Genomic DNA, 25,837 nt, shown 5'->3' with positions numbered 1-25,837 from the left:
ATTAGTACCAGCTAACTATACTGTCTTCTTACCTACAGGTAAGTATGATACTGTTTTCAAAATAACATTTGCAGATTCTCATCTGAGTGGAGGTTAAACACAAGTGGAAGTCAAACCTTATTTATCAAGGAAGCTATTGATTTAGGGTTGAAGAGGTGAAGGCTGGGAGCTGTAGAAGTGCCTGCAAGGCATAGAAAGTGGATTCTGCAGCGCCTCTATACTTTATCATGACTTACATTGTTTTAAATAATGGTTATTAAATATTTATGCAGAGCATAGAATCAGGAGAGCCTTATGCACTAAAGTGGAATAATACCAGAATTTTAAAGAAAGATCAATTAATATTGTGGGCTGTTTTCAATACCTATGGTTCAAAAGAAAAATAAAAGGAAAAAAAAACCTCAAAAAATTTCTCTCTCTCTTTTTAGCTATCCATTGGCATTCATTGCAGCAAAGATTGCCCTAGGAATCCCACTTCCAGAAATTAAGAATGTTGTATCAGGGAAGACGTCAGCCTGCTTTGAACCCAGTCTGGATTACATGGTTACCAAGATTCCTCGCTGGGATCTTGACCGTTTCCATGGAACATCTAGCCGAATTGGTAGCTCTATGAAAAGTGTAGGAGAGGTGAGTTCTTGGTGTTTTTCTCTATTTTGTATTTGTTCTCAGTGATTTTGTTAAATCCTTAACACCATTGAAAGTCCTAAGGTTGTCTGGAGATTGGGTTTTTGATTGGAGAACAAATAGTAATTTTGTTGTGTCTTTAGTGTTGAGCATCTCTCTCTTTGATCTTAGTATGAAACATTTGTTACATGGTCATTTTGCTGGATTAAGGGGCAAGCCATGCCTTTGGGTATATAACATGCGTATATATTATATGAACATGCGTATGCATGTTCATATAAATAAAACAGAGTTACAATATATTTTATAACCAAATCAAGAAAGTTAAATGACATATAAGACAACAAAGAGCACTGATAAGATCTCTGAGCTGAGGTTAAGAATTTGACTTTAGTCCAGTCTTATGAATTAGTATCTTTATCTCCTTGGACCTCAACTGTACACATCTATAAAGCAGAGGGTTGGACCAAATGATGTCTCAAGGACCTTCCAGATCAAACATTCTAAATGGAGAGGAGCATAGTGGAATATTAAGGTTCCTTTCATTACATGAAAAAGTTCTAACCTTTTAGTATCTTTAGAAAAATTTTCATAATGTTCTGTGTTAGACTACTAGAAATTGAAGTTAGTGTTTGATTATTCTGTCATCAAAGATGCAGTGCTCTTCTGTGTGAAAGGAAGGAAAGGAATTCAGATGCTTGCTTCTGAGATTTACTCCCTTGCCTCCCCCAACTAAGGCCTTCTCTCTTTTGCATGGAGGAGGTTTGGCATAGTGGATAAAGCAGGAACCTTAAAACCAAATCTACTGGGTGGAGCTCTTGAAGCTGTCACTTAGTAGCTAGAGACTCTCAGGCAAGACTCTGAGGCTCAGGATCATATCCATGAAATGGAGATGACAATACCTAAGGTGTAGGGTTCTTTTAAGGTTTGGGATTAGTATGTGTAAAGTATTTAGTGATGTCTTTTAAGGTAGAGTTATAGTAAAGCCCCCAAATGTAATCCATCCTTGAAATCATGATTAAATTATATTTATAAATGTTATATAGGAGGAGAGTTTTTGAATAACCATATGCTTAAATTTTTATCTTTCTCTCTATCTTACTTTATGTCTATCTCATCTGTTGTGCAATGTGGAAATACAATCTATGTCTAGGTATCTAAGCTGGTTTGAGTGTGAAACAATGATTATTTATGATATATACTTCCATATAGGAATTCATTGTTACATAACACAAAGTGTAGCCTCAACTCAGAAAAGCCATTCAGAAATACATGCCACTAATCACAAGAAATAAAGTTTACATCTATCATCAATTTAGGGAAAGGAAAAAAAGGCATTTTATTGGTCTATGATATTCATACATAAAAACAGAATTATTGCTATTTTGGTTTTCTTAATTTTCAAGGTATTAATGGAAGATTTTGAGATAATGAAAGATAAGGAACAACTTGACCTTTTAAAATATCTTACTAGTTGTAAAACACCACATGGTGGTTTTTATACCTCCACATTAATTTTAAATCTTATTTTTCCTATCATGCTTCTCAAAGCCCAATAGAATTAGAATTCCAATTTAATGAAAACACTGCATTGGTGGTGTTTCAGTCAAACAAACAACTGTTATTTAGTTTACATTTCCTGGGAAATGTTCTTTTTCATAAATGTTCACAGTAAAATTTGCAGGCCAAAGAATTTGAGTGAATTTTGTAATGTTTTCATTTGGGACTTATTATCTGAGGAAGTTTTGTTGCCAGTGAATATTTAACACCTCACATTTAGTTCAATTCCAGTTAGCAAACATTTCCTGAATTCTTACCACAAGCAAGACACTGACAGGATACAACAGTGAATAAACTGTAGATAATTGTGATGCATTATCTGCAGTTGGAAAGCTCAGAATTTATAAACAGAAACAAATATGATATGAATTAATCTGTCATAAAAGTAAAAATAGTATGTACATACAGGTGCTGTGAGAATGTAGGAGAACAATGTCAAGGAAGGCCATGATAATTATTTTACTGAAAAATGGTGAAATTTTTACTTAATAAAAATAAATTTTGGGCTGGGGATGTGGCTCAAGCGGTAGCGCGCTCGCCTGGCATGTGTGCGGCCCGGGTTCGATCCTCAGCACCACATACAAAACAAAGATGTTGTGTCCGCTGAGAACTAAAAAATAAATATTAAAAAATTCTCTCTCTCTCTTTCTCCCTCCCCACTCTCTCTCTCTTTAAAATAAATAAATAAATAAATAAATAAATAAATTTTAATAATATAAAGTATTAAAAAGCACAAAATTTGAGCAATAGGTTAAAGTTATACATGCCTTTATTATATAGGTATGCTTTCTTGTTGAATGAATTACATACACCATTTTGTACAAATTAGAATATGAATAATAAATATATAGAGAGAATTATTTGTAGGACTAGTTTATTTAGGGCTAAATTTTAACTGGATAATACTTCAAATTTTATTAAATACCTTAAAAATATTTTCTTGGTTTTATGCTTCCATGCCTGGGCTATACAGAGTATAAATATATTGTCTAATTTTTAAAGGTATCATTATGAGTTGCTAATTTGATATCTGAATTGAACCAACACTTTTTTTATCCATGTTATCATGAATCTTCCCTTATTTCTAATTAAATTTTGAAACAGTGTGAGAAGTTTATCTGTTTTGCTTTAGTGTATTTTGAGTATGTATCTTGTCACACAATTGATTTGATGATTCATAAGCTGACATTAGTGGGAATTCAAATCTATTTGAGGACTCATGGAAATTTACTGAAGGCAGCATTATGACTTTTATTATTTTAAATTGAAGTCCAAAAATGCATAGCAATCTATTATTCCATGGAAAGTATCAAAAACAGTGTTTATTCAATGAAAATTACTGGGTAGATTGCAAGGTGTAACTTGTAACTTGTTCAAACTTAATCACCACGTGTTTTTTCTAATTGATTAGTGTACTATTAGTTGTAAAGATTGTGGAAAGACACATTGAATTTATCATGGAGAATTTAGGCTCCATCTATATTTAAAATCATAATCTATTAGTATTTGTTATGATTCTCAAGGTTCTGTTAATATTAATACTTTTAAGAAAGCCAACCCATCATGGATGCTAACACTCATTTAAAAATAGTTCTGTTTTTGCTTTAATACGTCTGTTTTCTCTTTATTTGCTTTCTATCAGAAAGGACATTGGCATAAAAGCAAGAACTTATTGAGGAACGGTCTGTATACTCTGGCCACTTATTCTTTATTTTAAGGTCTGTAGGTTCAAAGCAGGTACAGATGAACACAGCTAAATTCTCTAACAGAAGACTGACCTAATGTTAAAGACTCATTACACCTAAACTGTAGAGAAAGGGGAAGAGGAACTAAAAAAAATGCCTCCAAATTTGAGCAGTGTTCTCACTTATTTTTCATTCTTAAGCCTCTTGGGAAAAATATTCTGCACCCATATCTGTAACGAATTAAAAAATAGTTGTTCTTTTCTTCATTATGATATCTCATATGTGCATTGCAGGTCATGGCTATTGGTCGCACCTTTGAGGAGAGTTTCCAGAAGGCTTTACGAATGTGCCACCCATCAGTAGATGGTTTCACTTCTCGTCTTCCAATGAACAAAGAGTGGCCATCGAACCTGGATCTCAAACGAGAGCTGGCAGAACCATCCAGCACTCGCATCTATGCCATCGCCAAGGTAATATGTTAGGAGGGGTCCAGAGCTATTTGATTTTAGAATATGGTCAGGAATTCATGGATATGGGGAAAAATTTTACTTGTCTTCAATAGAGACTTCTGAGGAAGACTGGAGTCCTACATGGATTTCATCAAATACTCTGTAATTAATGAAAAATAGTGCTTTGTTAATTTGACTTTAAGCTTGGACTTAAGGGCACATTGCAGTTTTAAAGGATTATCACATAGATAAAATGTCCCCTCCTTTTAGTATATATAGGAGCTATGCTCTTAAGTAGATTTGATAATATTGACTTGTCCTTTCCTATCACCTTCATTACTTATTCCTTGAAAATGTGTAAAACCATATTTTAGAAAGGAAGATGTATACAAGGCTATCATTGAGTATTTGCTACCTGAGTCTCTAGAATAATCCTAATTATTTGCTTTTTTTCTGTGTTGAAACAACAACAACTACAACAACTGACTATGAAAAAATCTCCATGATTATAGACTTTTCCATGTAATTATTTTATTGGTGTTACTTTTAGAACAAAAGAGCCCCACATTTCTCACTTCCATCCTCTAGTTCCTTTTTATGCAAATTAAATGCCATATTAATCTCCTTTCATATTTACTGTGCTTAGAGTTTTGGAGTTTCAGCTCATCTGATTTTATAAAAGGTGACTTGGGCAGCTGGAATCTGTCTGGTCAGAAATCCCTGAATGGCTTTTTGACATTTAAAGAAGCACAGGCATTAATCCTTCAACAGTATCAAACCACACTCCGTCTCCAAAGCTCTGCTGACCATTTTATGTGTGTGTGTGCATGTGGGATTAGTTGATGAAAATATGAATTTTACCTTTAAAGAGGAAATCCGACTTTATGATAATTTGCCTTTGTAGCAACAGAAAAATGCTGTTTATGATTTTTGAACTCACTTCATGGGTATATCCATATGTTGAGAGTCCTGGAGGGGAAGGGAAGAAGAGGAAGGGATGCTTCCTTCATTGCATTTAATATGTGTTCTCCTCGATCTTATGGTTTTTACACACAGAATATTTAAGTACTATTGAAATTCTGAGAGATACTATTATCTTTTGATGAGCACTTTTCAGTGTTAGGGGTTCAAAATTAGCATTTTTCTGGGGTGCTGGTAGAAGAGATTATTCTAAAAAGCCGTCTCACCTTCATTTATTGTTCCTATTTTCATCTTTTATATAAAAATAAATCTGTGACATTCTTGTATGTGAGGGTGTATGCATGTGTGTGTGTGTGTGTGTATTTTTTTTTTTTTTTTTTTACTCAGGCAAAGGATAGTAAATGGATTTTTCCTTTAAGTCTAGCAATCATGTTTCTGCCACTTTGAGGCAGATGGAAAAGGGAAGCATTTCTAAGTTCCCAGTCAGGCTGTAAAACTCAAGCAAATCTCTCATTCTTTTCTAACAGACTTATAAAGGATGAGAATTCAGGGCAAATGTGTGGAGTTTCGTTCCTGTACAGAGTACCCTATGTACAAGCAAGAAGTGCAGTGTCTGAGATATAAATTATTGTCTGCCAGAGTTCCAGGAGAAGGAACTGGTTTCTGTTTGTGAGAGGTCATCATTACTGTTCATTTCCACAGCAACCAGGAACTTGGTGATTTTGACAAAGAGTGTGAGGTTTGTGGAGAGCTGAAGGGGAAAAAGAATGAAGGAAGTGTGTAAATCTTCGCTTGCTTTCATGATTTTAGAAAAGGGCAACTTGCTCTGAGGTCTGATTTTTGCAGAGTCTTATTTCAGGATGACTGGATCATCACCTCTTTTGATTTTGGGAAAATTCAGGGCATCTTTTTTTTTTTTTTTTTTTTTTTTTTTACTTTTAGAACAGTAAAGCAACCTCGAACGTGTCTGGAGTCAATATGAACTTCATTACAGCAGCATAACATGGCAAAACTGCTGTGTGTGAGGTCCCAAGACTGATGGGATTTTACTTTCTATTGGAAATTGTGGATGTGACTTGAAGGTGTTCTTTCTCACAATAAAATGACTGTGAGAACAGGATTCCAGGTCCTCCTGCAGTGTTCAGGATTGGATGACAATCTCATGATCTATCAAAAAGCATAAGAATCTTAAGGCTCTACCCTCCTGATAATGGTGTTGATCATTCATTCAATCACTTGGAAAATAGGACAGATTGTAGTCCTGGGAACTCTGACTATAGTTTCAGGAAAAGTTAAATAAAAGTGACATAAATGAACTTAGGAAATGAACATGACTTTGAGTGTTCCCCTTAGATGTCATCTTACTCTGGTCAATAGAATTGTGAGTCATGATATATTTCACCACTTAGAATCATAGTCTCTGATACTAGAAATAAGTAGGTCTAAGGAAACTAAACTTCCTTGGTTGAATATAATAGCAACATTACTATATGTAGTAGTTACATATAGTTCCTAGTGAGGTTTAAAAATATAGAATATGATTCTAAAATAAGTGGTTTTGAAGTATTACAAGGTTATTATTTTTCATTGGGTATATTTGGTGTGTATACATATGCACATGTATATCTTTACATGCACAAAATAACAATAGACAGCTTTTGCATATAAAAGTTTTGGTTTTAAGAGTTTATCTCTTCTTTCAGATGCATTTTCTACTCTGCTTAATTACACAGTTGTAATTTTCCTTTTGAGAAATTTCTAAAGAGAACTTGAGAAAAAGGTTGTGCTGCCTATAGAACCTAAGTTATTACTACATTGTTCAAAAAAAAGTGTTAGGATTTTGTAAAATGCTTGTCTTAGCACAAAAGTCATAGTAACTGATTCAGAATAATTTTCTGTTAGAAGTCTTCTGCAAAGCAATGTTCTAGAGAAATAATGTCAAGTCAGATCCAACCCATGGATTCTCACTGATTCTTGCATATTTGTGTGAATCTAGAACGAGGGCTTAAAAATATGCTATTTGCTGGAATATAACTATCATAAACACAAGCAAAACAATCATTATATCAATTCCAGATTTTCTTACCAATTTGATTTAACTATAGTATCAAGAGATTCTATTAATTCCAAAGAGTTGTACCAAACTTGGAACATACATAATTGGTAACCCATTCGAAATTAAGAGGATATGGAGCCAGAATTTGTTAGGGTGACTGCCCTAAGCACACACCACTGTAACAGCTCAAGGCAGGCATCTGCTCTGTCTGCTCTCCATACATGTAGTTGGCAGCATCTTTAGGTTTATTGGAAGGAATGTCAATGAGGTCAGTTTCATGCTTCATATCTAGGTGGTTAGCCTCTGGCTCTCTAAACAACACAGACAGGAATGGTTTGCTCTCTGTTTCCAGCCAAATAAGACATTTATAAATGTTTGCCAAAGAAAGTGTATCTTCTCCTTCTGGCAGGCCTTGGAAGACAACATGTCCCTTGATGAGATAGAAAAGCTCACATCCATTGATAAGTGGTTTTTGTACAAGATGCGTGACATTTTAAACATGCAAAAGACACTGAAAGGGCTCAACAGGTAAGCCAGTCTTGCTCTGATTCCTTCCACAGGGCTTCTGTATATTTTCTAAATAGTCTTCTTACTCTTAAGCATTTGGCCAAAATTCTGCTTCAATGAGGTAAGTAGTACTGACATTGGAAAATAATAGCCATAGCCAGAAGATAAGTAGGAAATTTTCAGATATTATTTTTTGAAAGATTTCTGTTAATATTTTTAGACATTTTCTACCTCCACTCTTGTTAGCACATATAGTGATGATTTTATTAGGTCCTTTAAATTTACAAAAATCAGTTACATGTATGAATGTGTTATTTATTTTTTTATTAATATAGAATGTTTCATGAATTTGTGTGCCATCCTTGTGCAGGGGCCATGCTAATCTTCTCTATATCGTTCCAATTTTAGTATATATGCTGCCAAAGTGAGTACTGAATGTGTTATTTAATTACCAAACCTTATGCAGATTTAAATTTTATTAATCAGCAATTAAATGAATATCAATCCTACTTTTTATAAATTCTTTCAAGATATGAAGCCTACATTTCCTTTTTTAAAATACTTTTTTAGTTGTTGATGAACCTTTATTTTATTCATTTATTCATATGTGGTGCTGAGAATTGAACCAGTGCCTCACACATGCTAGACAAGTGAGCTAACACTGAGCTACTCTTACTTTTTGATATCAAACCCAGCCCCTACTTTTACTTTTTGATATCAACTTATGCATTTGCTATATATTGATGAGAAAATGTCTTCATCTGGTATCCTACTGATGTTTTTAACTGTGGAATATCTAGTTCAGCATACAAATAAGCCACATGCAAGTTTCTGTTGATAGACTCCTTACCTCTTCCTCATTTACATTTTTATCTCCTTCATAACCAATTATTTTAAAATTTTATTTCATGTTGAGAATATTCTAATAATGTCAGTACTTTAAAATCTACTTTAAATTTTTTCATGGGAAGACTGCTTGCTGGGGCATCTCAAGCTTATGACATCTTGGATATGTTTCAAACATATATCTTTGATAAGAGGAGCATTCATTTCCAAATTAAGAACAGACAGTATGGTCTTCTTTAGTTTCTCCCCTCTAAGAGATCTCTGAGATAATCTCTTTTTGAAAAGAACCAGTTTAGGGATATGTTTAGAGAAGGAAAATTTTTTTTTTGCATTTGAATTTTTCTCAAATGATTTATGAAAATGTAGAAAGTTTAATTAGTCACAATGTTGTTGAGGACAGTGAAAGTTCTGATAGCCTGGGTGACTCATCTATTTAGCAACTACAAAAATAGTTGGGTTGCTGTATTGGCTTCATTGAGATATACACTATCTGAGAAATAAAAACACCTGCTTTTACTTTTAAGCGAAATTAGGTATTTCTTTATTCCACAATTCACCATGTCAAATGCTTGATTTTGAACATTGGGGATTCCTATCTGACAGAGATGAAACTAGCTATAGTTGCCTGTAAATCATCCTTTCTAGAGATCACATAAAATGAGCAGTATATAGCAAATAAGTTAGGAATTGAGCCTATACATTCATCTTAGAATTTTGCTGACTTAAGTTTTCCTTTTCTGGTTTATGCTGCCAGCAGAACTTCCATGTTGAATTATAGCCTGTTCTACTGTTCAATTTAAGGCACCTGATTTCAAATGCCTATGAAATCACTCCAATTAAACCACATGAGGGTGCTAGAAACTTACAGAGTGCCAGATGTAACAGTGCAAGAGACTTGGGGTGGAAAAGAGCAGATGTTATCGTGATTTAATTTCCACTTGATGTATATTCTGAGTTTTGGACAAATTTAATGTTTTAATTAAATAGTTTTTGTTACGTCTAGAAGGCAGGTTGAGATACTAACTAAGCACAAATATGTATATTGATAGTAAAAAAGGTCCTTGGAGGATTAGAACAGTTCACTGTCATAGATCACTTATAATATCTTTCTGACTTCCACATTTGTTGCATTTATTAGCTGATAATTTGACATTTTTGGTTTCCATTTGCTGACATAAATTTATTTGTAAAAAAGGCCCTTTCTCTTGTATCTTCAAAATGATCTACATTTAAAACACTTTATATATGGAGCTTTTAATAATGTAAAAGATTATAAAAATTATTTACATGCTGTGTAAGTTTGTTTTGATTCAGGGAGGCTAAAATGCTATTATGTAACAAAAGCTGACAATAACTTGGAGTGAAAGTCAATAGATGATCCATGGCATTAGTAAACCTAATATCTGAACTCATTATCTAACAGATACTTGACTTCATTTTCATTTTTTTTTCTTTTTTTGGAGAGTCACTGGTGCATACATAGCATTATGATAATGACTGCTATTTAGAAGTGTTAGGTAAATGGAAAGAATGGATGGCCACTGAGGCTAGCTGTCTCAATCCTACCGTGGCACATAGGGGTCTGAAGTTGAAAGGAAAACAAAGTTGGGCACTCTTGTATTAAGGTGCCCATGTCCTTTTGCACTTTTCACACGGGTCCCTGGGGAAATAGGCAATGGGGATCTCACTGGGAGAAGAGAAGAAAGTTAGAGGATGAGCATAGAATGCTAGATATTGGTTCAGTTCCTTCCTTGTACCTATAAGGGGAAGGGGCAATGGAGCCAGACAGATCATTGTGCAGGTCCCTGCCTGCTGTGGAGTCACGGATGCATTACCTCCTTCCTCTTGCTTCACTTCCTGTCTGCTAATGTCTACTTATATAGTTTTGTTGTAAATCTTAAATGTTATAATTATAAAGCAGTCCTGGCACATGATGAGTGCCTGAGACTTTTCCTTTTTTCTCCTGATAATGAAAATACCACTTATATTATGAAGATTATTTCATGACTTCAAATATATGCATTTGAGGACTCATTTTACCAGTCATAATTTGCATTTACTTATTTATTTTGAAATGTATCATTTCTTTATGAAGTATTGCCACTAATTTTAATGCCAGACCTATTTTTATAAGGAAGCAATGAAAACTAGTGATACAAAGACTATTATCAAAAGATTAATAGCACTCTGTTATGCTAATGAACCAAAATTCTTACTCTACAATTGTTAGTCATGTCAAGTTCTTCTAAAATCCAATAAACATTCTTCAGAAGAGGATGAGAATATCACTTGCACTGATGGTCAATCTGTGACTTGTATTTACATATAATCATCTGAAATGAAGTCTAGAATTTGACTGCCAAATGAATATACTCTCATATTTATAATATATGTGAATGTCCATAGATAGGTATAGGACAAATAAAACAATGATTATTGCAAGGTAGGCATTATGGAAATGACTAATTTCTATGCTTTTAAAAAAGTGGGAATTATAGTAAAATGAAGTCAAGTATCTGGAAGGATGGAGATAAACATATAATGAAACCCCAATCTTCTTCAGGGTGATTGATCAAGATAGGTAGGCAATATTATAATTAACTTAGTATCCTGGCTCTGAACCCACACCAGAACTCAGTTTGTAGTCTCCAGTCCAGGAGCTTAGCAATGGCAACCCTTATAAGACCTTCAGAGCAATATCCATTTTTAAAATTTAGGGGATAATCATTATTCAGACAGCTTCAGGAAAAATAATTCTCTTTCCCACTTGAGTTCACTGACTTTTTCATTTTCCTCTTAAATTGTTTATTGCTGCCCAAAGGCAAGCTAGACAAGTTGACCATTCTAGGTAGTCCCCCAAATTTATAAGCTAGTATAGTGGCATTAATCAACCAGGATGATAACATTTACAGTTGACTTCTTTAAGGTTCGGAAGTTTCTCTTTACTCAACTTGGTGTGAATTGTGTCATGCAGGATTCCAGTTTTTCATGCATATACACTGGAATTTAGATGGTTAATGTTTATTGAAGATGTATTAACTTCACATTAACAGATCATCCAGCAAGGAGCTTGAGAAAGATTAAGATTATCAGAATTTTTAGTGAAACTGCAACATGTACATGAGCTCTATCCATTGGTCTTCACTGCTGAACTGTCCAAACTCTAGTCTGTGTGTCTTTCCTGTACTCACTCATCCTTCCAGCCTTGACTTCTGTACCTTATGCTTCTCCTGTATAACATTTCCAAAAATACTCACTTAAAGAAAACTATGCTAATTTTGAGATATTAACAATTATAAAAATATTTCCTATAATCCTTTTCTCCACTACCACATAGACTTAACCTCAGTCTTGCAAAAAAACCCCAGTACAGGTATCACTTATCAAATACATGTTTAAAATGTCTTCATTAACTAGGTTCTCCTGATATAGCTTATTCTCTGTAGTAACAACAGGATGGATTTAGAACTCTGTTAATATAGGAACTTGAGTTTTGATTCAATTCAATAATTCTGAATATCTTCTAAGCATAAGATAATAATTACTGAATTTTTGGACTATATCAGGCACTGTGTCAACCACACTATTTTGTTCAATATTTCCACAGCATTAAGTTTGCAATTTCTTAATATGACTGATAAATTCAGCAGCTTCTTCTGTATCACATACTAATAAATGACAAAATTGAGATCAAATCTGAGTAGGACTCAAGAACCTGGAACATTTGATATTTAACCTCTAATATTTGATATGTTAAGTATGTAACTGTGCCTATATATGTATACAGACACAAAATATATGTTATTGGTAAGGAAAGGCAAATTTGATAACATCTGGAAGAAACCAGATGACACATAAAAGGCACTTCCAGTATAGTAACAGCAGTCAATAAAAGGCTGATAGTCCTATCACTTAGACCCAGCACGCAGGATAAATATTTTAACTATATTCATAATAAATAGAAAAGCACAAATGTAAGATTTCTCAGTTGGATTGCTAGTGCTATAAGGAAGGAAGGGAGTGGTCTATAATAGGACTTCAGAAACTTACACTCTATTTTTATTTATAATATCAATTTGGAGTAGAAAGTTTAGATTGAAAGATAACCATTATGTTAAACACACACACACACACACACACACACACACACAGAGAGGCAAGAAAAAATTGTGAGAGTACTAATTGCTAGCTTTGAACATCTGTTAAATCCTTCTAAAATTAATTATTTTATTTTGGTTTTTGGGTTCTTTAGCTATTTCTGACTGATACATTCAGCTCAAGGATGTTATTATACCTGCCTAACTTGTAGAATTTTTCTCTTTTATTGGCTAAAACTAAGCTGCATTAAGTTTTGAATCCTTCCAGTGATTAGCTTAAAGACAGCCAGCTTCTGATGTTAAATTACCAAATGGAAGATTTTCTGCCATTTGTGATGATTGTTTCTTCTTTTGCATTCCATTTAATTTGGGCAATTTTCCTGGAAGGGTCCATTTTGCTCTCTGGTTTTTATGCACAATGCTGCTATTTATGTTGGTATTTTTGTAGATGACTATTTTAAAAGAATCTGTTTTCACCCATTTTAGATGTTCAAAACTAGGGCACAGAACCAATGAAATGAAGTTTATAGCACATAAGTTTGGAAGCTAAGATTTGGATTTCTCTATTAATTATTGACATAATTAATGGGTTTGGGTATAAATTATGCAGAAATTTCTTTTATCCAATATTCTATAGACTTCATGGGTTTTATTTTTGTTAAATTCTGATAATATTCTCTTCCCCCTTCACTGGCAGTTACTGCTATAGTTAATGTAGTAAGAAAGAGTAAAGTGTGGTTTTGAAGGGTCTGATTTCCATCTGAACATCACTGTGTTCAGTGTGATAAACTATGCCCATTGGTGAGTGCTGAAAATCATAGGCTTGCCTATTGCTTAGGAAAACAATCTAGGGCAAGCCTGGCGAGTTCCACTTGGGCATTCAAGTGCTAAATTGAGCTCAGTAAAGTTGGCCATTTCCCTGCAGCCACAAACTTCTGGCAGATGTAATAATGCAGGTGTCACCTTAGCTGGAACACTCCCTTTGAACGTCCTCTCCTACACACGGTAGTTCCATTGACTTTTTATTTAACTTGCTCACGAAGCATGGCAAAATCAGACAAGAACGTTTTGTGCTTATATTTGATTGAAGTTTCCAGGAGAAAATTGTCACCTAAGAGTTGTTAGATATAAGAAAGAGAGTGGTCAGCCCTTTACTTTCTGGTGGTTATTTGTAATTTCTGATAGAAAAAGTTAACAACTTCAGCCTTATTAAATATGAAAGTAAATTAGGAAAGTATGTGTGTGTATATACACACAATTATAACAGTCACATCTGATAACTTTTATGACTCTTTAGTATGTCATGCTTATGATACCATTTGTCTTTTTGGATATAGAAATGGGAATGGAGATCCTGTGACACTTCAGTGGAGTCTTCTTGGTTTGATGTGCAGAAATGGTCTTATGTGTGTTAGTTTCACTACCAACTCACACTGTATTTTTAAGTCTCATTTTCACTTTATTAAAAAGCAAAAACAAAACAAGATAAAACAACCCCAAACAACTCCCTTCTTATTTTTTCTGGGCTTACATACAAATAGCTGAATATATAATGACTGCATGTAAAGTATTTTACATTAAAGGAAAACAGTCCCACCAATTACTATGTATTACCATCCTCTGGTTGTACTTATACTATAATCTACTTATATAATAAAGCTCTTAAAGAAAACTAAAAATTTAGGCTTACACAAACATGTTATTTTTTCCCTCTGCAAAAGAGGAGTATTACTATGTGAAATTTTATGCCTCTGTGAATTAATGTCAAAACATGTTTTATTTTTAATTTCATTTTATGTTCCATATGATAGGATATTTAAGGTGATATAATAGATTTGATAAGATTTCATTAATTTTTTAAACTAGTGATTTATTAAATTAGATATAACAAAATTTTACATCAAATATTTAGTATTCTGAGATGCTTTATTTTTTAAAAATTTTATAGTTTTGACATGTAATTTTGAATTGTTGAAAGTGTGAAAGAGTATGATTCTGATACAGACAAGATTAATGTTTTACTTAAGAGATTTTCAGTGTGATATCTAGATTATTCACAAAACGTATATTTTTAATTTTCTATATATTAATTCTTATGTTTGACAGCTACAAAAATCTTAAGTTGCCTTAAAATAACTACATGTTCATAATGTGTATGTATCCATTAATAGACAGTAATTATTAGATTATCTCTAATCTTAACATGATGAGTGATTCATTTACTTGATGGTATTTCTCTTTATTAGGAGCTACATGACCATATGATATTTAGCTAGTCAATTATTAATATTTGTTGGGTACTCATTATGTACAAGGCATTGTATCGGGTATATACCCTTTGTTCACAAATAATTCTTGGTCATTAATTTGCCTTCAATGGGTTTAAACTCTTATACTAATAGCTATACATAGACAGGATACATTAATGGACATTTGAGAAACAGAGACACAAAGAAATGAAAGGTGAACTAAGGTTAAAAAGAAGACTAGCTTTTGCACATGTATCAAGTATTAGTCTCAACATAAAAGTTTCTAGGAATTTGTGTGTCCCTACCCCATATTTCATGGCAGAAATGATGGCTTATGATGTTCAGTAAACTTTCCAATGTTTCACAGGTAGTACATGTCGGAGCCAGGATTTGATTTTAGGACTTTCTGAGTCCAAGGGAAGCATTCTTTTCTTCAATATGTTACCCTGTCATTGGAGCAAAGGAAAGAGAGAATTTCCTATAAAATAAATAAAATAGGAAGAACAGTACTGCATGGCTTAGAGAAGAGAATTAGATGAGTCTATCAAATTCAAATTTGATTATAGGAAGGTATGAGTGGAAAAGGAGATTGAAAATACCAAATATGTGGAAGTAGGTAACTGTATGAATCCTATTTAAGAAATGACAAATTGTTCTTATATTTTTCTTTATGCTTATGTTTTATAAAAGTAAGACTCTTACTACAAAATAATTAAGGCATTTAAGTACCGCCATGAAACTACATGTTATCTATTTGCCATTGTTTCTAACAGTTGAAGCCACAAAATTTCTTTTCACTGTTCTATAATTATTACATAGTTGGAAGTATCATCCCTTAATTAAATTGCAAATTCCATTAGGGCAAATCCCAAATAGCATAATGTCTTAATATACTTTTACTTAGGTCTAGTTTTTAGGTCTTTCCTCATCAGAACTTTTGTTAATTTGTATGAGTCCAGAATGAAATTCGTAATTCTAAGGTACAATGTTAATTCTGAAACAGACATGTTTTCCATTTCTCTTTTTACCATATATCTTCTTGGGAATTATTGTAAAGTAACAACAATATTTGTATGGCAATATACCATTTTAAGAGAGAAAGAAATATTGTTAAGAAAGTGAAAATCATGATTTCTCAGTCATAGCAAAGGTGGGGGAATTGCACAGGAAGAAAATGCATAATGTTCATAAAAATGCAAAGTGTTCATAAATATTCCTAGTTTCTCAAAGGGATGAACAGAATTGTTGATTGAAAATATGTAGTTCAAGGTATAAACTAATTCTGTGTTGAAAGATATTATAAATCAGCATTCTTTTGTTTTAATTTTGTGAGTGGTTATACATTTTAAGAGGAATATTCTGATAATATTCTCTTAGCTAGGAATATTCTGAATAAGTTTTTTCCTAATAAAAGAGGATTAGCTAATTGTATTATCAAATGGGGATTATATACATCATGTAAGCATTAAATTATTCAAAGGTGCATTATAAAATCTTTATTGCCTGTTGAGAACAAGCCTGCATTTCGAGTATGCTTTTTCTGAAAAAAGTACACGTTTTCAAGTTTTTGCATTTTCTGAAAAGTTTTTGTGATAAATGTTCATAAATATTTTCAATTGTATTGAAGAATATGAATTGATGAACCAAAAAAAAAAAAGGGCTAGGGGAAACCAGATTATTTATAGTACAAATATCTGCATTTTCTCATGACCTTAGAGCACGTTTCTATTATAATACAGGTGAAAAATACCACTCTATCTTTATGGAAGGTGAACTGAGTCACACTGAGGCAGGTGTCGTACTTATGTCACACCAGGCAGAGGAAGGCAGGGAATTTTGCTCAGGGCTTCTGCCTTCACTTTAGTCACTAACCCTTTTCAAAAGCTTCTTTTTAGAGATATGACTTTTAAATCAGACAGTTGGAGATCAGTTGCTCCTTAGCTGTCAAGTTGTGAGCTGCACGTTTCCCTGCCTGAATTGTTGACCCCACTTAGAGAAGAAGCATTGTGAGGAATGTGCCCTTTCCAGAACTCTAGTGGGGAAACACAGGGAGCCTGGCAGGAAGGAAGCAGGTCACCTTTAGAAAATGTAAACAGAATTTTAAAGGCTATGGAGACCTCAGATAGGATATCCTCTTAAAATTTTGCTTGATTTATAATAAATCATGTATATATATTCATGTATATGGACATATATTTTTCTTTTGAATAAAGTGTATCTGCCCTGCCTTTTGTGTTTATGCGGCTATGAGTAAAACAACTGAGCATAGAATGGAAATTAAATTCAGGCAAAACAGGCTGCCAGAGCTAGAACTAGAGAAGTTAGACAAGCAATCATTGATTCCCAGATTATTTTTTTAAAGTGTTAATTAATACCTGGGATGCCTGTAGTGGGGCAAGTCCCCAGGTCTGACCTTGGAGATGGAGTGTGGGATTTCATCTCCAGGAGCAGAGGAGGCAGCCATGTCTCCTGAGGATGGAGAAAATGCTTGAGAGCACATTCTCTCCAAAAGATCAGTTCTGATCTGCAAGGAATGACAAGTATGGGGGCACTCCCTGCCTTGAGGTGTGGGTACAGGAGTGCTACATAGGAGAGGGAGGAGAAAGAACAGAGGTGCAGGGCTAAATTTAGGTGACTTGCCAGTTTTGTTCTGCTGAGCTCCTGTTCTTGTCCTCCTCTGCTTCTTTTCCTTCCTCTAGGTCTTTTTCCTTAGGCATCTGCAGTCTCGAAGCACACATTACCTGCTGACTTTTGTACTAAGCACTTTATGTATTTATTCTTTCACCTAATTGACAAGTTCTTCTCTCAGTTGAGTTGGAGCCAGACTCTAGGATTTGTCCAGTTTCTAGAAGTCAAAGAAAGTTATGTATCAGATATTATACATCCATGGTTTGGGACAACAAATGTGATGTTTGGAAAAGTACTCTGTGGAGCTATGACTTGATTTAAACAAAGACCATAGGGAGGCTTTAAAATATAGGATTTTTTAAAATAAATTTATGTAACACATGAAAATGCTCAGTCTCAATTTTCTGCTGAGGCTTTATAAAGTGTGCCTTTTTATCTTGAGATTTAAATTCTGGACCTATATTCATGGAAATCCCAGGGTTTTATTTACTGAATACATTCTCTTTATTTTTTGGGAAAGTATGCACTGGATGGATTTAGAATTGTGAATAAACATAATAATCAAGAATAACAAACAACATTTCATGTCTAGATTTTGCCTTTTAGTTCAGTCTAATTAGGTAAAACTTATTTGGTTAGAAGCATACTTTTTTTTAATCTGTAAACTGTTTATTTCTGAAATTTTCCATTCAATATTTTTAAACTAAAGTTGACTACAGGCAAATGAAAATGCATAAAGAAAAATCACACATAAAGGGAATGAAGCATACTTTTTTTTTAATGTGACAAAACTCTATTATATACTAACAGACAGAATTTATTCTTTTGGTCAGGTGGTTTCCATCTTAAATCTTGAACAGAGAAAGAGTCCTTGCACTTTTCAGTTAAGAATCATGGATAAATAAAATGTGATTTATTAAGCTTCAAAATTGCAACTAACTTGTACTATGTTATTTGCCTCATTATTAGTATTTTTGTTCATAGAACATAATTATAATATTATATTCAATAGCATATAAATGGCTTTGCCAGATTGAAAATAATGTCACAATATTTTTGGACTACTAGGGTTATTAATGATTTATAAAACAATGAACATGGAATTGGGGATGTAGTTCAGTGTTAGAGCAATTGCCTAGCATGTGCAAGGCCCTGGGTTCAATCCCTAGCACCAAAGGAAAAAAAATATCACTATAGGATTCAGGAAATTGAAAATTACTTATTTAAAAATATCGACAGCTTGTAAGCTGTTTATTTCTGAAATTTTCCATTCAATATTTTTAAACTGAAGTTGACTACAGGCAAATGAAAATGCATAAAGCAAAATCACACATAAAGTTTTCATAAGGTTTGTTTTTCATTTTGATTTTGTTACTGTCATTAATAGCCTTGAAGGTTAAATATGGTTTTAAGTATGCCATTTCTTGAAAACTGATTCTTGTATTATTATAGCATTGTTTGATGATGCTAAATGGTCTCACATCCTAGTATATAATTTTCATGTTACCATACTTTCACATGAACATTGGTGTAGGTATTGTTTATCCTGTATATGAGATAAAATGATAAGGCCTTTCGAATGGAGCGGAGAAAATGAATCAGGGAGAAGGAGGCATGGAGGAAAAGGGGAACTACTGGGGAATGGTTTTGAAAAAAATTACATTGTTATATCATGCACATGTATAAATATGTAACAATGAATACTACTATTATGCATAATTATAATGCAATAGTAAAAATGTAGACTAAAAAAATCAAGGCCTTTAATTCCTTCAAAGATCTCATTGCTACCCAGAACCAAGCCATAATGCTCTTGAAAATTAAGAGAAATAAGTAGTATTTACCCAGTTGTGCAGATTTTTATCATTTGCTTTTCTTATTTTTTTGACTAATGTCTTTTGCATTTCTACTAGAAAGTGGATTATACCTTATCTCTTTGCAAGAAAGGATGAGTAGACAAATAGCTGCTTAACTGATGGAATTACTGTGATTGTGGCATGGTCTGAAACCTGTGAAATGCCACAGATAATCAGCGAAGCCATGCAATGTTTAAGGGAGAGGGAGGTAAGGGCTATGTGAGGCAGAGAACATACATCTCACTCAGGCCTCTTTTCTTATTAAAGCAGGTGTCATTACTGAGCATCAGACCTAGTGAATTTTCAGGTTCTGCCTTTTGGGGGATTTTTTTTTTTTGAAAAAGAAGATAATAAATTGTGAGCCCACCCCATAATTGTAGGCCAAGTGGAGTGCTCATTTTCACATTAGAGCTTGAGCAATCTAGAGGGAAATTTGTTTAGTATTACTTGTGAGTTGGTGGATCAGATAAAAGCCAGTCAAGTGGAAGAGAGGACTGTGTGAAGTGCGCTGGTTCCCCTGGTAATTGCAATGCTGCAGGCGTTCCTCCAGTCGGCTAATAGATTTCCCCAGCTCCTCTGTGCCAGGTGAAAATTTCCTCATTAAGGGGAATTTATTCCATTTCCTTTTATCATTTATTATTGAAGAATAAGTGTGAGTGGAGGAAATTTCAGAGGTGACAGGATGGAATTTTAAACAACAACAACAAAATCTACATTGGAAGTCAGAGAGATAGAGAGAGAGGAGAAAGGCTTGTATTGTTTATAAACCAGAGAACACGCAAGAGACTTCCTGCCCTAGAAGCTGAGCCATGCTGTCTAAAGTTAAAAGATTACAGGCAGAGTGTGTAAAAATCTGATTGCCTGGTTTTAAGACATTTCTCCCCCCTCTAAAAATTTCACACTGTCATTTTGTGCTGCTAACTAGAGAAGAACTAAAGATTATGAAAAGACCAACATCATAACCATTTGGTGTCTCTCTGTTTCATTGTTTTGGTTTTATTACACAGTGATGAATGTCTAACCTTTGAAGAATTTGCCCTTGAACTCTGAAAGCAAGGAAAGCTGGTAGGGAAAGAAAAGTGTATATAGCATATTTTAGAGGATATAGTTCTGAAGTATGGATTTAATGTGCATATGTTTAAAAGAGTAAAACTAAATGAAATAATAAGACATATAAATACTTATTACATAACAGAAGGATAATTTATTATACGTATTTAAAAACTATGTGCTTTAATGCAATATGCTCCATTTATCTGATCACTAATTTGGTATAATGCTCCCTTGATTTACAATATAATATAAATGGTGCATTCCCTATTGATGCCTCAAAAAGCAGTTTTGAATTACAAATCTGGCATTTATATTTCTTTTAGCAATTATTCGGTTTTGAGTTTGTTCCAAATTGAGATATTCATTTTCTTTCAGAAAAATAAAAGTGTTATAGTCTTGTTCCCTGAAATTAGGTTCTACCGAGCTTGATTGAAAAACAAAAAACAAGAAACTTATTATGTTTAGTGTCTGGACCACTGTAGAGATTCAATACCTGCTCTTCCTCCACATCTGCCCATATAGGGCAATTCTCCATTTTGTCTGATAAAAAGAACTTCCAACATAGTAAGTTTTTGAGGGTTAAGACTTTAGTCATTTAAGTTAAATGGTTGTCTCTTCAGAAACATAATATGGGTTTTGCCAAGATGGTTTTTGCAGTGTCATATTAAAGATCTACTTATTCTTTGCTCTCTTCATTGCTATCCAGCAACAATGGGAACATTTTTCAGCAAGCAGTAGAAAAAATATCTTTGGGTAAGAATGTTCTGTGTTACATGTGCACTGTTTTCCCATCTAAACCAAACTTTATTCCTTTGTTTTTAAGATTAATAGAACACAGAGAAAATAAGTAGCCTTTTCCGGTGCATATAAACATTAATATGATTTGAGATTTGAAAACTCAAAATTGGAGTTTTTTTTTTTTTCAAAAGAACCTCATCCAAAGATGTAATTGAAAAATAGTCTACTTGTTGTGTACTTCCAGTTTGAGAGTAAATGTATACTTGCACATAAACAAATGAGCAATGGGTTTCGGATCGTCTTCTTGGCAAGGAAATTAGAGACATACATTTCTAAAACAGATAGCAACAACAAGTCTTTCCTGTATGTTGTTTTCTTCCTTTTTATTTTTAGTTTTTGGTAAAACTAAAGGTAAACATAAACTTGGGTGCTTCAGAGTCCCTTGGAAACTCAGAAATCACTTCTTGGATAAAGCATTTCTAAACTTACCTATGGGAAGATTAGCCAGAGCTCATCTTGTCTACATTTCTCTCACGGCCCTCTCATAGTGTAGACACATCAATAGCTATCTGTCTGTCTCCTAATATACTCTAACCACATAAGAATTCAATATTTTATCTCCCCATCATTCACACAGGTAGCATAGGCCTGATGGTCACTAAATATTAAAGCTCTAATGAAAGAGTGACAGTGAATGAGATTCCACTCTCACCATCCCGTTCCCAGGCACTTTTCCAGCTACAATCCTTTTTGTATTTCCTATACCTGCCGTGTCCATTGTTGCCCTCAAATTCTTGTGAATATAGTTGCCCTTGCCTATAGTGCGTTCATCAACTCTGGCATCTATACAAAGCTGAACTTTCTTTATGGCTCTGTTCGTGCTCCTCTACTACCACAGTATTTCTCAAGTATGACCACTCACACTGTTATCTCATTTCTTTGGCTTTACATTACACCACATAGCTTATCCCTCCATAAATTGCTTTGACTCACAGTTGATCAGGTCATTGTTCCAAATATGGTTGTGTCTCTTCTCATACAGCATTGTCCAGTAGAAATTTCTATGATAAAATCTTCTGTAAGCCACACTAATACAGCAGCTCTTGGCTTTGTGTGACTAGTAATCATTTGTAGTGTGACTAAGTGTGAATGTAAACTTAAATTTTTAGTTTTTAAAAAGATTTACTTGATTAATCTTTGAGGCTAGTGGCTACCTTATTGAACAGCAATAGTTTTAGAGTTTATAGCCCAGGGTATGGCACATGTTATAAGCAACTAATTATAATATCAGATTGTATTCAAGAATTTGACAGAAAAATGTGTTTGTCTCAGGGAACGCTTATCAAAAACTTGAGAAGGTGAACACTCAACGTAGGAATAAAAAGAACAAATTAAATGCATTTGGAGAAATAATGCATTGATTTGAGATAGAAGGGAATTATGTAATAGAACAAGCAAATTGACTAGGAAGAGCTGGAGCTGCAAAAATCCAAACTAATACTGATGCAAGAAAGGCAGGAAATAGCCATTACATATAGCAGCTTGATTGTCCTCCAAACTCAGAATATGAATTAATTAAATAAAGAAGATGAAAGACTGGAATGAGAAGTATGCAAGAGACTTAGTTCAGTAATATTCTATTAATAGATTTCCACAAAAACGTTTTGTTTAGTATAAGTTAGGTCTTCTGATAACAAACTATTATATCTTAGTTTCATTGTATCAACTATTGAATTATTATAATTACATTTTATTGTATTGACTATTGCTTGAAATTGGTGAACCACAGGTATTTGACTACAGATGTTTTTATAGCAGTATTTTATTCTTCTGTAGCTTAGCACCTTACAAATTAGTTTTCTGCATATTTTGAAATCTGTTTACAAGTTGATTTCAAATTTACGTCTATGTTCTTTTCTGTAAAATGAAAAAAAATAGTTTTAATTTCTTTTGTTCATTTAGCAAATATTTATTGATTGTTGTCTGTGGGCTAGATAATGTGCCAGACTTGGGGAATACCCTGGAAAATGAATCAAATATATACTTTGCCCTCTTGGAATTTTAATCTAGTAGGGAATATTTGATTGATCAATAAATGTTAAGAAATAATATAAATACTAGGTAATGCTGACACGCCAAACCACATAGTTCTGACTGTGTTCATAGCTCCAAGCAAAAAAGGCAGGAAAAGCTCAAGGAGCTCATTGGGTGACAGGAAGCTAAGAAGCTTTGTGGATGAGACCTGGTTTTATTTGACCTTTGTGTAGTAGCTGAGGGTTGGGAAAAAGTTGGGTGGATAAAAGGTATGTCAAAGGCTTTACAGCCCTAGAGAATTAACTCAAACTCTACATGATATAAATGAACATAAGAAAAACAAGAAGACAATCTAGCTTGAAAGGAAAATAATTATAAAGCCACAAACTACTTTCTCAAATAGAAAGATGTGTGATATTAGTAAATAGAGGCAGTTTATAGAGAGATGGTTCAGTCTGAAGCAAGACTGGGACATGGGTAAAGATGATTCCTCAAGTTCACATGCATGATGACCTAGAGCACAAGTCAGTCACTGGAGAAGAGGCCACAGATTTGAGAGTCATCACCCAGCTCTGAACACAAGCCACGACAGTGGCTGACTGTATAGGGGGAGAGAAGTAGATAACAGAGGGTAGAGGCTTGGGGAAAATCAGAAAAGTAAGAAACAAAAACCCCAAAACCCCAAACAGCAAATAGTTGTGAGCAATAAAGTAGGCTGGAAGCCAGAGAAGGTGTCTCTTTAAGGAACGAAGCTTCAAAAGGGTTCTATGGTGACAGGTTGAGGAAAATGAAAATTGAGAAAGGGCTCTGGATTTAGACAGAGAGGTCTCTATTACTGAACAAGAAAATTCATATGAAAAGTAAATACAGGACCTATTTTTTTTTTAAGGAAATAAGCAGAAAAGAGGGCACATAGGCTATGAAAGTGGGAGAGCACAGAGAGGTCATCATCGTCAATGCAGATATTGAGACTGGGCGACTTAGTGGGTAATTTGTATATTTTTTAAACACAAGATAAGTGAACTATGTTTGAAGGTAGAAAATAAGGAGTCTTTGTTGCTTTTGGAATTAAACCATTTACTGCTTTTTTTGTGTGTTTGATCTAACCTTGAATCGCTTTCACATTCAACCCCAGTGAATCCATTACAGAAGAAACCCTGAGAAAGGCAAAGGAGATTGGCTTCTCAGACAAGCAGATTTCAAAATGCCTAGGACTGACTGAGACTCAGACAAGGGAGCTGAGATTAAAGAAAAATATCCACCCTTGGGTTAAACAGGTAAGGGAGTTTCTTTTTTCCCAGGATTTCCATGGCGAAATGTAGGCACCACTCAAAAAGTCATTGTCAATAAAAAAGAAGGGTTTGAAAAATGACCCTACTTGTCCAATTGATGCTCATGATGTCATCAATTTTATTCAACTTTTATTTTATGCTTAAAAGGGAAAACAGTGAGATGTAAAGAAAAGAATGAATACCTAATTTTTATAACCTAAATAAATTTATAAAAAAGAAGTGACATTTCCTTTGCTTTTTGACCTATGTTCAAATATATATGTCATAAGAAAAATTCTTAGTGTAATATTAGGATTTGAAATACCTTAGCATGCTGGCTGACCCTTTTGAAAAGATAGTTATTTCCTTTGGCACCTTTTTTTTTTTTTTTGGTGGTACTGGGGGTTGAACCCAGGGTCTTGCACATGCTAGGCAAGAGTCTTCCATCAGTCTACACCCCAGCTCTTTTGAAATTTAATTTGGAGGTAAGGTCTTGATAAGTTGCCCAGGCTGGGCTCAAAAATATTTTACAAGGTGATACTTCAGGTGCCCCGTTGCTATCGTTCATTCAGTATGCATCATGATAGGGCTGGGTGTAAGGAGTTCCTCTAGTATTCATGACAGTCATAAATGAACAGTCATAGTTGTGCCTTTTTGGCTTTTAATGGAAGGAATGTGTTCACTTAAAGTGCCACCAGAGAGTTTTTGCCCTTTAAAATCATTGACTTTTCTCTGTGTGCTCAGGGGGCATATGTATACTCTTAGGTCTCAAGCTTGATACTAAATATTTCCCACTCAGCAATTATTATCTTTCTTCTTTCTCACCTGCTTTATGCCAGCTTGCCCTGTTGGCCTCAAATTCTTGCTCACTAAGCTGAGCCCTTGAGAGTGGAATTGCTTTACTTTTTCCAAATATGTTCAATGAGATCCTTGTCTCTCATCCCTCGTGTATGCTTTATAGTATTTGTGTCAGTCCATGTCTTGGTGCCACTGGTAATGTAAATCCTACACATTAATTTGCAACCAAATGCATCCTTACATGTAGACCATTTTCTCTGATTTTAGATTTCATAGATAGTTGCTTTAAATAGCTGACAGGTTAAATCTTCCTGGTAACCAGTGAACTACATGATCATTTTGTTGTGCTCATGGGAACTACTATAGTGACCCAGCAATCCCCTGGGTGTATATGACTGTTAATTGCTCAAGTGATAAATGGATCACATCATTTTTTCTCTCTCTCTTAATTCAGAATTAGAAGCA

General features: G+C 34.0%; 1 protein-coding gene and 1 non-coding gene across 2 annotated transcripts in view; one reads left to right on the top strand and one right to left on the bottom strand.

Annotated features, from left to right (window-relative positions):
• Positions 1-25,837, top strand: part of Cps1 (carbamoyl-phosphate synthase 1) — a 112,599-nt gene that overhangs the window by 46,709 nt on the left and 40,053 nt on the right. The window contains exons 19-22 of the mRNA XM_076865932.2: positions 429-627; positions 4,163-4,339; positions 7,705-7,823; positions 24,439-24,580. Of these exons, the coding sequence (XP_076722047.2) occupies positions 429-627; positions 4,163-4,339; positions 7,705-7,823; positions 24,439-24,580 (637 nt within the window). The remainder of the gene's footprint in view (positions 1-428; positions 628-4,162; positions 4,340-7,704; positions 7,824-24,438; positions 24,581-25,837) is intronic.
• Positions 8,128-8,234, bottom strand: LOC143407670 (U6 spliceosomal RNA). Its single transcript, XR_013092411.1, has one exon. It is a non-coding gene; the product is annotated as a U6 spliceosomal RNA (small nuclear RNA).

Source organism: Callospermophilus lateralis, chromosome 9, assembly GCF_048772815.1.
Source record: "Callospermophilus lateralis isolate mCalLat2 chromosome 9, mCalLat2.hap1, whole genome shotgun sequence".
NCBI classification, from domain to species: domain Eukaryota; kingdom Metazoa; phylum Chordata; class Mammalia; order Rodentia; family Sciuridae; genus Callospermophilus; species Callospermophilus lateralis.
Note: the sequence above shows the minus strand (reverse complement) of the source record. Positions and strands in the feature narration are given on the sequence as shown.